This window comes from Colias eurytheme, chromosome 6 (genome assembly GCF_061535395.1).
Source record: "Colias eurytheme isolate Ceu_HAF_F1 chromosome 6, ilColEury1 Martin Lab GWU primary, whole genome shotgun sequence".
Classification (NCBI taxonomy): domain Eukaryota; kingdom Metazoa; phylum Arthropoda; class Insecta; order Lepidoptera; family Pieridae; genus Colias; species Colias eurytheme.
Window position 1 is genome coordinate 9554677 of NC_142985.1, and position 12618 is coordinate 9567294.

Below are 12618 nucleotides of genomic sequence, written 5' to 3' on the forward strand. Positions count from 1 at the left end.
TTACTTGTACAGACCAAATATAATATTCTTTGTATACAATTATTCTAGTGTGTTCCTATTTTAAAGACATTTTCAATTCTTTTATATCAATATAATTTGTTCATATTCGTCTAAAGACTGGGTCGAGTTAATTTATCATATTATTTATTCTGTGTCTATAATTTTATATTAATTACACCATGAGATATGTTACTCAGGTATATTGTACAAATTATTTAAGTAGATTGTATATTAGTTAAGGTATTATTTATGAGATTACTAAGATATTCTTATACAAATGCTGTACTGTTGTGATCTTTATAAGCTCACGATGTTGACGTTAAGACTGTGTTAAGAAATCAGGGTACAAATTAGGCCCTACCGCCCCTTATTAATATTTGTAAATCATCAAACGAACAGACAATGTTTTTAATAACGTTTTTGGTCTTTTGAAGCTTCTTTAATTTTAAATTGTAATAAAACAAACGAACCGTCGAAAAAAACTGAAATGTCTTGTAATACTCATTGGAAAAGGTTGTAAAATCGAAATCACTGGTACAAACCTAACCTCAGATGTTGACGAACGTTGTGACAAATGTGCAGAGTACTTACTAGTTTCTAATAATTTATCCTTATTTAGATCTAAATGTGTAAATATAGTTCTTAAGTAGGGTAGGAATGAACGCACAAGATGAAATGACTACACTTCCATATCTGATATTTTTATACAATTTTCAGTGACTTGTTGTCGAAAAACTAGTTAAGCGATATTTTCAATTTTGTAAAAAATAAAACGTATCGGCCATTTTAAAATCATTAATTTTGTACCTATGAACTTCGTTCATAGAAAAGTACTAACGGAGGTTTGCTATTTTAAATGTTGAATTGCATTTGACGAATATAATATGATGTAAACAAATTGATATAAATCGTTAACGACTGTATTGAGAAAATAAATATTTTATGTGTATGTGTCTGTCTTTTATTTTCTTCAAAGCATGCAAATAATATAAAATACCGGCTAATGTTAACCATACTATATTTTATGACTAAGGTTTATTCGAATGAATAATAGTATGTACATACAATTTGGAGCTTAAAATATTTGAGATTTTTTACATAGGTCCTTCACTTATGTATTGTTATTTTTGTACACAATAATGTATATATTACTCGTATTAGCGTACAGAAGGGCAAACTTTTGTTCCGTTACTTATATTAAAAGACCGCAACGAACGTTAGAAGTACTTTCGTAGCAAAGTACTTTTCCGTTCGTGAAACTTTCTCGCAAATCTCTTGTTATGTTTTCGGTGATCCGGAAAAGATAATATTATACGTCATTACCCTTGAACGCGTTCAAGCCCTACATCACAAGGCCCAATTTGAACCCCTATAATTTAATACTTTACCTAATGTATAAAATTAGTAAGTATATAATTATGATTCGGTATGTACTGTTCGTATCTCATTATAAAAAATATAATTACTCTGTAGACGTTAATAATTTCCATGATTACAAGACTAGATCTCCCTGCGAACACCTTGAAAAGTTCAATAGGTTCTTGTACATTAAAAAGTTTTCCCCTTCGCAACTCTACACTTAGTTTAAATACAGTGAAGAAACCTATATTTACTTAAGCTTTTATTTCTATCATATCTAATTGGAAGCAATCGGCGCGGCGCCCCATATAATTATCATTATTCAAAATTATAATGGGGCCGGACGAAATTTGACGGCAACAATGACTGAACATTCCTTAGAAGTCAGAAGCGCGGGAATCAATAAAGGATTTCCTGGCGGCGTGCCCACGCATGTGCGTGGCGGACTGATGCTCGAGAGCCTCCACTTCGACCACCAATTTCGGCAATCTAAACTAATTCAAAGCGAAACTTCTAAACTCACCTTACCTTAAGCTTCCTTGTATGTTTTTTATGAAACTGATTCGAGCGCAGTGGACTGTCTCGATGATCTCGATCTTAGTAACATTAGCCTTAGCTGACCGTCAACCCTATGCATGATCAAATAAATCTCAATAATAAGGCTGCGTTATTGGGCGTATGATTCGCGCGCAGCGTCACTGCGGCTGGGCGGGACGGGAGGCTCGCGGCGGCGCGGGTTCGCGCGCGACATTCTAACCCCGCGGCCCGACCGCGCCACGTCCGGCGGATTGTCACGAACCTATGCACGAGCACAGGACTCAGTATTAACATAGCAGTGCAGTGCGAACGGTGTTGTCTCATGTAGAGGATTCAGTGGTGTGTTGCTCGTGTGATGTGGGGAGTGCGATGGTGCTAGCGACCATGTCTCGGCGCCCACTGCTGCTCCTCACCCTGTTGGCGGCCGCGCTTGCCAACCAGTTAGAAGATATACCCCACAATGAGTAAGATCTAATATTGTTTCATTACTCGCATTACTCTATAATTATGCAATCTGTGCTTTATTCATGATAATATATATCCTCACATTATATATATCACATAGCTGATTTCTAATTGCTTCGTAGTATTTAAGCTTTACGTTTAGCGCTGCTCTCGCTGAAATAATTCCCATTATGATTGTATTTTATAAAGAACCAGGATTACATTCAAGTACCTATAATATACTGTTACGTGTTATTTTATCAAGCTATTAGATATATGTTATGCAAGATTTTAAAAACAAAAATGTACCTACCTACTAGAAATCCTGTCTTAAAGTAGTTAGGACGCTAAACACATCTATCATTTTTTCATTATTATAATCTTTAAGGTTCAAGTCTTCGTCAGTAGATTGCTTTAAGTTTAATTGAATTGTAATGCTTAAATGAAATAGGCTTTCTAAGATATAATGTGCCGGTTGACCGAGCTACTCTCGAAACGTTTCTTATCAACTAAGTATGTATATATCTATAAGCATTTAAATATGTACATTGATAATTAATTAGGATACATAATTTAATGTTAACCGATCGTGATTAATGCTACAATTTGAATTATTCGAGAAACAAATTAATAATTTGTTTTGACATCGATGATAATGGATATAGTTGGTACTGTGTACTACGAGTTTTATTTTAAAATACTGATAGAAGTGAAAACGAAACTGAAATACAATTGAAACATCGCCTCGCACGGGTGTGATTCAGTAATTAATATCCGATTATAATTATTCGACGCTATCTAGCTCCAGCATGCCATCTATCTACAGACTCCTAGCTTACTTGATTTGATCGAATCTAGTTCAAATGATGTTGTATTGATCTAAAGTGTGCTTTTGAGGTGTTTCAATAAGGTGATGGACTATGCTGTATTTTTTCGTGATAGTTATAGAGCAATTCATTAATTGTATAGTGTATACTGATTGTATTGATTAACGCATTCGTAATTCATATTCATCGTTTCAAATTCAATCTTCAAAGTTTTATTTAGAAACATAAATTTATAAATGTTTATTATGAGTAGCAACGCGACGTAGCAACTAGCAACTACGTATAACGTAGTCATCATAAAATTCATAATCATCAAGTTATGGCTAATTTTTTTAATCATGATAAAATTAAATTAATTGTAAACTACAGAACTCTTTGCTAAGCTATCCAAATAATGCAAAAATATTATTTACACTTAGAAGTAAACGTACGCGGCCCATTCGTGCACTAAGACTCTATGACTATAGAGTTACATAGAGTCACCAACGGGGCGATACATTTTATCATAATGCGATAAAGCTTATTGCACATTAAATACAAAACATAGATAGAGCGGCGAGTGAAGACAGCGCTGGTAAAGCCCACATCAACAGCAAGAACAAGGGTACTTTCAATTAATGTTAAAAGCCATGCTTGCACGGTGCAGACCACGCGTAATTTAAAAGGGGCTGCGTGCCAAGCTAGTGTCGAGACATGGCTGGTTAAGCGTTGACTTGATAGTTTGATAATAGCCAACACGTTTCTCGTGCAAAGCTCTTTAGGAAACTTTAACCACAAATAAGCAGCTTTTTCGTAGCTTATTTCAAATAGTTCGCATGTATGCATCTAGTATGAAATATAGTAGAATTTTCAATTCAATTGGAATTAACAAAATGACGAATTTTTATTAAGACATACGAAGAAAAACCTTGCATCTTAATTTGTATTTCCGAAGAAATATGAACCATTTTACTATGAACGATATTCTGACTAGTTCACTAAGCACTCACTGACAGGCAATTACACATCCTGTCAGTCGCCAAATTGCTAGGCTTCTGTTATTGAATGTTGCAACACCGTAATGGACTAAATTTGTTAATAAGTAAATTTAAAGCAGCATTAGTTAAATCACAACTGAATGAATTTGTGACTCAGTAGACAAAATAATTAATCCCAAAATGCAACACAACTCTACATGAAAACTTTTCTTATACAGATATCGAATAAATATCTAAATTAAAATAATTTTCATTAACAGCTTCGTATAATGTTTCGCACATGACCCACGATTATACATAACACCGAATATAGCATTACAATTAAGCGTAGGTAACCAACATACAAAACAGTATAAAATTTTACTTAAAATAAATAGAATACATTCACATTTTTGCAATCCCATTATTCTTTCATCCAACTCAATTGCTGTTACATCTCTGTATTGAATCGATAATTCAAAATCGAATCTATAATGGCGTGGCGTTGTCTGTCCCCCGTTTGCTGAACGAAAAACTTTCTCAAGAGACAGCTTGAAGTTCTGAGATGGATCAATTTTTGATAAACGACCTTTCGATGGTCTGGCATGCTTTGGATGACTGGACGTCTGCATTATATTATTTTGAAGCTCATGATTTTGTCTTTTATGTGTTTTTATAAAATGATTGGATGCTATTGGATGATATTATATAGAATTCAATAAGTTTACTTATATATAAAATAATTTATAAATAACACTACACCTATATACACTATTTAGAAATAAAAATTCTTCAAATTATGATTGACTTCACGGCACAGTAAGAAGTTTAATAAACAATTAAACTAAGTATTTAATGTTAAACTACAGATTACGATAAATCATGATCTAAAATTACTTTCAATTTATGAAGCTTTGACCTCTGCCTTTATCAGCGGCAAATATCAGAGTCTGCCACACACCCACCTAAACCTTTCAGGCGCGATAAAATTAAACAGCCCACAGTTAACTAAATATAGCTTGATTAGGCAATAAAATGCTGTAAGTTAAATGGCTCTTCTGAACCATGATTGCTTTATTTAATTATTTATTCATTGCGTGATAATTTGAGGATATCGTAATCATTATTTTTCAATAGATAGGTGATCACGTTAAGCATTTAATATCAATTATATTTAGAACTAGCGGTCCGCCCCGGCTTCGCCCGTGGTACATGTTTACGTTTTCTCTACGTAAGAACCATCCTCGTACTTCAAGGAATATAATAAAAAAAGAATTATCGAAATCGGTTCAGCCGTTCTCGAGTTATGCGCTTACCAACACATTTTGCGATTCATTTTTAGGGTTCCGTAGCCAAAATGGCAAAAACGGAACCCTTATAGTTTCGTCATGTCCGTCTGTCCGTCTGTCCGTCTGTCCGTCTGTCACAGCCGATTTACTCGGAAACTATAAGTACTACAGTGATGAAATTTGATGGGAATATGTGTTGTATGAACCGCTACAAAAATATGACACTAAATAGTAAAAAAAAGAATTGGGGGTGGGGCCCCCCATACATGTAACTGAGGGATGAAATTTTTTTTTTCGATGTACATACCCGTGTGGGGTATCAATGGAAAGGTCTTTTAAAATGATATAAAGTTTTCTAAAAAACATTTTTCTTAAAGTGAACGGTTTTTGAGATATCAGCTCTCAAAGTCGTAAAAAGTATGTCCCCCCCCCTCTATTTTTATAACTACGGGGTATAAAATTCTAAAAAAAATAGAGGTGATGCATGCTAATTAACTCTTTCAACGATTTTTGGTTTGATCAAAGTATCTCTTATAGTTTTTGAGATAGGTTGATTTAACTGTAATTTATTATATTTGCTGCTACGGAACCCTTTGTGCGCGAGCCCGACTCGCACTTGGCCGGTTTTATTATATATAAGATAAATGATTGCAGTATGAAAGTTTACATATATTCCTTAAAATTGTATAATATACTATTATTTTATTTGTAGTTTTATCGGCTATGAAGTTGCGGTAAACCCAGGTATAAACCATACAACACTTTCATTATTTAAATGGGAAATCATTTATGCAAAATATTTCTCCTCATTTTTACAAAGCTCGTATTAACCCTTGGTAAATTGGTATTCTGATTCATGATACATATTGTTTGCATATTGTAAGTCCTTAATTATTGCTTTTTACTCATTTAATATCAATAAGTGATGGAAATTGATCTCACAATTTGTTTTACGGTTTTCTATAAAAAACATGTATCATGGCTGTTTTATTTTTTATTTTACTTGTTATTTTCTTGAGCTAATATCTTATTCTAAAGGTTTATCTACATATTATCATAACCATGACCAGCTTGTTCGTGCTAAATCCGCAACATATAACATATTTTATTTCATCATATTTTGTACAAATATTTCAATCACGTCAAGTGAAACAAGATAAATATGTTCAGTCTTGCAAAACCGCACAATTTGTAGGCGTGCTTCATTAATTAAATGATATAAAATTATCCGTACACAGTGAAGAAAGGCGAGGGGAGTAATGTAGTACAATTTACTAGAAGCGTAGGCGTCAGTCGACGACCGGAGGCTCATATTGCTGAATCGTACTGCATTGTGAGTCGTGGGCTGAACGAATATATTCCTATTTTTTTATCTTGATATCATCCCTGAATACACTACAATAGTATGTAATTATGTTTTACAATGGATGAATTTTATCAGGAGTTGATAGGGTTGAATTGATGTTGTAGTTATTTTTAAATATGATTGGATTATTTGTTTATTACAGAACATATTCATTTTGAAATTGTTTGTGTTTAAAGTATAATAAGTATATCCAGGTGCAAGAAATAGTTGTCGCGGAAGAATTCTAACAAATACCCGCGGCCCCATCATTAAAGCGGCTCGACGGAACAAAGTGGGGTTTTAGTCGGTAAGAATCCGATATAACCCACGGCTCCTTCTCCGGGGGCCGTGGGTATCTTTGGAAGATTTCCCCACTATAAAAAAAAAGGTGCAAGAAATAGTTAAAGGATAACCTTTTAATTACGAAACTATACTAACCTATAAAGTAGTTATAATATTATATAGATGGTAATATGCAGGCAATATATTCATAGTTTATTTTCCAAGAAACACTTTTATGACTAAATCAAAATTAATTCCAAACACTCGCTTGGTGAGCTTGAGCGCCGCTCGGCGTAGCGCTACGGCACTCGTAGCTACGTAGAGCTACTTTTTAATCTATATTTTAACGTTATAAATTTTCCGTAGTAAATAATATAAATTTGTAGCTTTATTAAATTTAAATCCTTTTAAATATTACTCTAAAGTTTATTTTATTTATTTTACATTCTTGAAGAACATTTCGGGTTTAATCATAATGATCAAATCTCCAAAACAATGTTCATTTAAAAGTTAAAAGTTATTTAATAAACAGATAAAAAAGTATAATAAAATTAACTTTGAGATACAACATGATTTAACAACATAATTACAAAACTCAAGGGTCAAATATGTCTTATCTGTTATCCTCCATGTTATTCTTCAAAATTTCAAAGTTTTCCGTTTCAGATTATCAATTCTGTTTCCATAGAATATTTACTATTCATTTTTTGAGCCGATTCAAATCTCAAGAAATACCTTCACAAAAGTACAACAGAGAATCATTGGTGGTTTCCGAGCCGGAAGCCGGGGCGGCAAGGAAAAAATTACGGCCGGAGTGCCTATATTCCGTCAAAGGCTTTTAAAAATAATCATTTTTCAAGATTACAGGTACTTTATAATTTCTTGGAATTGCCGAAGTTTTACGGAAAATTTATGGAAAATTTAGATTTTATAATCTTTTATTATCGTGAAATAATGCACAATATTCATTATTTTTAAAACATAAGCAGCTTAACTACATATAAAAATGTCCAATGTCTTTTCGAAAAAAAAAAGCAATAAGCTAGAATCCCTTAACCCAAAGGGCTAATAAAGAAATAAAAAGGACAATTAAAATTTTTATTTCCGCGCGTACCCGAGCAAATGAAACTAGTTATGATCTGTTTCCACAACGTAAATATTTGCGGAGCGGCACGCGGGGCACATGTCAAAGGCTCCGGTATTGATCTAGAGGTGCGGGGCGCGGGCGGCGCGGGGCGGGGCCCTGGCGTACTACGGACGCTGCCTTACGTAAGGCGCGCGTCTGACACCCGTCTGAACGCTGATTAATAAAACAACGACTATCGACTCGATTACCTGATAGCATCGGTTATCTAAATGAAGCAATCGTTTACATCTCACGGCTTATAAGTAGCGGAGGTTAATGCAAATTCACTTCACCGAGGTTGCTAGGTTAGCTTATATTTTTAATTTAATCCTTCACGCAATTGTAAATATGCGCACAATTTATGAACACTTAAATGAAATATATTGTATTGCTGGGGTACTTAGAATAGGGTTATTATATTTTTGGGAAATTTTCAGCGTTTTTTCCAAGAATTAAATTTTCCTAATCTGCTTACGTAATTATTATTTATTAAAGTACGTTTAATCTTGTTAAATTATAGAAAAATAGCTGGTAGGCTTTGTACTTAAAATATAAAGAGTAAGTAACGAACCAATTTTAAAATTGCAAATCACCCTTAAAAAGTGAAAGAATGCCACATACACTATCACGCCCGAATCCGTAAACAAACCTCTACATTAGCCACGCAACATCCCAGTAACCTACATTTATTGCAAATATCATTTGAAAATTATGCACAATGTTGCAAGCTCACAATCGCAAACTGAGAGGAACAATATGGGCACTCGTAAAATCAGGTGAGAGGTAAATCGGGTCGGTCCTTCAGCGAGCCCGGGTTAAACCTATTACAGTAACAAGATATTTTAAGCGGATACCCGCACACTTAATCCAACTTTCTTTTGTTTTTCAATGGCGCCGTGAGCTCGGTAAACTATTGAGTTAACGTTTCTCTGTGAGTCGTGCGCTTAAACGGTAAAACGATTGATAAAAAGGTTTGTATCTTCACGTAAAACATGCAGATGAATTATTTAAGAATGTCTGAATGTAGCAAATATAATTGCGATTAATACGTTTCTGTGAAATAACTCTAGAATTTTTTTTGCAAATATGGTTACAACTTACAAGGCACAAAAATTTTTGTTAAGTACCTATATATTAATAGTGTTGTAATTTTATGAAGCTCTCTGTGTAGTTAGTTATTCAAATACTCACTCCCATATACCTACGTGTAATAATTACTAATAATGAGGTATTTATTATAAACTCTACACTCATAATCTAATGCCTATATAAAAACACTTTTTGAATTTCGTGGGCTTATGAAAACTGCCTATCAGTGGGCATTAAAAAAAACCCAACTTCTGTGGTTGTCCGCGTAACTTGAGAACAATACCGACGAAACCTTCGCTGATTGCTAATGAGCATATTGTTGTATAACTTTGATTAAACGATACGAACTGAATATTATATTAAACCATTAAGGTTAGCTAATTCAATTAATTCGCTTCTTGTTTTTGTGAAATATAGGTACACTCAATTCAATCGCCTTTCATCTTTAAATTTCACGTATACGACACACATTAGATGATATTAAATTAAAATATAAATTGGCTTCAATACGTGTTACTAATACGAAAATAAATCGCAATTTCTATTTTGAAAAGGTTAGCTTTGTCAATAAGAGTCTAAGTTACGGTATTTTAAATGGGGTCACGCGACGTATTGTGAAATTTAAATAGAATTTATTAATAGATTGTTGAATCAAATGTTGCTTTTAGAATGAACCGGTGCGATAAGCTCTATTTTATGTTTGGATTTATTAATGAATACCACGCCTACAATTTTACATAAAATAATACGCAAATTTCTATCAGGAAAGATAAAATATGTGAAACATTTATTCTACACATATGTTTTACTTCATTATTGGGATAATAACTCTACATTGCAAAAAAACCTTGTTGCAATAGACCTTTGAATTGACTATATACTTAACACATACTACTGAGCCTTTTAATGTGTAGCGATCATCGATCGATATTATTATACGATTTCCTTCTTTGCTTTCAGTAATAATTTTAAGTTCAAAATGAGTTTATTTTTTAAATGAAATCTATTGGCAGTTGCTGTGCCGTTGCTGGTAATAGACTGATCATATTTCAATCATAAAATGGTAGAGAATTCATATAAAAAATTGTGATTGAACACAGTTCAGTTAGGTACATTAAAAATCATATATTTGTACCCTTTCTTGAGATTTTATCATTCAGTTATATTTGCAAACAATTTTACGACAGGGTGTGTTCTCACAGTGTGTACGGAAATCGTTGTTTATTTGACAATGTCTGATTTCCCGACACAATTTGCATATCAAATAGTCAAATATGACTTCATTGTAACAAGGACAAATATTTGTTATTATATTTTTATTGCTTTTTGCTACACATAAAATTTCCATATTTCATATGTACTATTTGAATTTGCTCTTTCTATTCAATTTACTCACTTACTTACGAGTTACATGATAGCATTTAATAACTCTTTTTCCTTTCTATTTCAAATGTGTAACGTAATCAGGTAGCTATGTATGATTTTTTTCCAACACATGAACTTAATATAACAAAAAGGAACATTTCCATATGAATTACCTAAACATGGTTCTTTCTAGCAGACTGTAATGTATCTATATTAAAAACGTGCTTCATTCCAGCGAGCTTATTCAACTTCAACTTGCAATAAAAACTCGAAATAAAAAACTACATTACTTTAAAGGCGTTTCTTTGAGAAAACATCTAGTTACATTCTGAGCGACCGTTCGTGGAATGGAACGCAGAGCTCATAGATCTAGTCAGATACTTAATTAAAGACCGTGATAAACGATGCGTGAGATGTAAGGTGGCGCACGTGTGAAATGTTATACCTTTTTTGTTACAGAGTCAAGAATTGGGCGTTAAAATTCGGCGTCGACTTGTGGGAATTCGGGCGACATTTCACGAAAATGAACCAGATACAGAACGTAAGTAGAGACCTTTTATATTTGCGTGCATTTTCACTTTGAAAGTGGTACTAGAGTGGAGGAACTGTGGGCTGATCGGTCGGACGCGTTGCTACAAAAACGCAGTGCGAGTTTGCGCCCGCCTCACCCCTCGTTCATCCTGGAGGGAGGGGTGTCGCGACCCAGTTTCGGCGCCGGGAACGAGGACCCCATCGGATCGGATACCGCTGGATAGCACTTGCAACTCTCGAGTGCAATACTACTGAGTGCTGAAACCAAGACCGACAAACGAGACTTCTCTAATCATATTTTTTAAGAAATTAGAGCGTTATTAAGTGAACTTGGATATTTAAATATTAATTTGCATTCTAAATAATTTATATGTATAAGTAATAACGAAATGAAATCTAGACAATAAAAATCCTTATACCTACAAATCTTTTGTGAGGTTTTGTAATGATAAAACTAAAGCATGTAATACAATATCGTACCAGGGCCCGTAGACAAAGTAACAATTAAAAAACGATAACGAAGTTAGAAAAGGAAAAATGGATGGGATTGACATTAGATAGACCACGTGATCTAACGCGGCGTATGTCAATCCCATACATTTTTGCCTTTTCTAACTTCGTTATCGTTTTTTAATTGTTACTTTGTCTAAGGCCCCAGGTGTGTACCTAGTACAAACATTGAGTCCATTAGCTTGCTTACCCATTTAAAGGCCTTGTCTACGTAATTTGAGGTTGAGTTATTTTCTTGCATCAGCGCCATGATAGAATCTATTGATAGCAATATAATTTTGACCGCAGGGAAAGACATTCGGAACATCTACAAATTTTGAATTAAAAAAAAGGAATTAAAATACATTCCTTCGTAGAAAAGATGTTATTAATATCATCTTTACAACATACTTCAAAATCTTTACTTAGCTTTTTCTTAATCTCTAAAATCAATGAACATCGCTAAACAAAATGCTGATAAAAAAATACCTGCAGAATAAAAATTACAACGTAACTTATAATAGAGTGCAGCATTCTTTGCAGTTTGTACATCTTTTTATATAAAACCTTTAGTTATTAGTTTCAATGTTATTTTTTGATTAACAGTCTAACTAACTACCTACAAGTATATTTAATATGTATAGCTTATATTATATGTGTATTATGCGCCCACGATCGTAGTGTGGTTAGTTGAGAAACTAATAAAAGTAGTCAAAGAAAACTTTTATATTAACGTTCTATCATAATATTATGAGTTCAGGTTTACGAATCGACCAGTCTTCAAAGCTTGCTTTGTTTGTAACATTATCCTTACAAATAGTTTATCAAATTCAGTTAATAAATCTTTTGAAACAGAAATGATGGAAAATTTTCGAACGAAGTCATTCGAAAGTCGTATCATTTTTCATTTCGCTTTTTCCACAACAATAATGTATGAATAATTTAAGCAAACTTTTATAGAGGGTTAATCGCAGGTTTC

General features: G+C 33.4%; 1 protein-coding gene across 1 annotated transcript in view; it reads left to right on the forward strand.

The window, feature by feature from the left end:
* Positions 1 to 2187: 2187 nt before the first annotated feature.
* Positions 2188 to 12618, forward strand: part of stol (voltage-dependent calcium channel subunit stolid) — a 58543-nt gene continuing 48112 nt past the window's right edge. The window contains exons 1-2 of the mRNA XM_090103041.1: positions 2188 to 2360; positions 11079 to 11160. Coding sequence (XP_089959167.1) covers positions 2266 to 2360; positions 11079 to 11160 — 177 coding nt within the window. The 5' untranslated portion in view covers positions 2188 to 2265. The remainder of the gene's footprint in view (positions 2361 to 11078; positions 11161 to 12618) is intronic.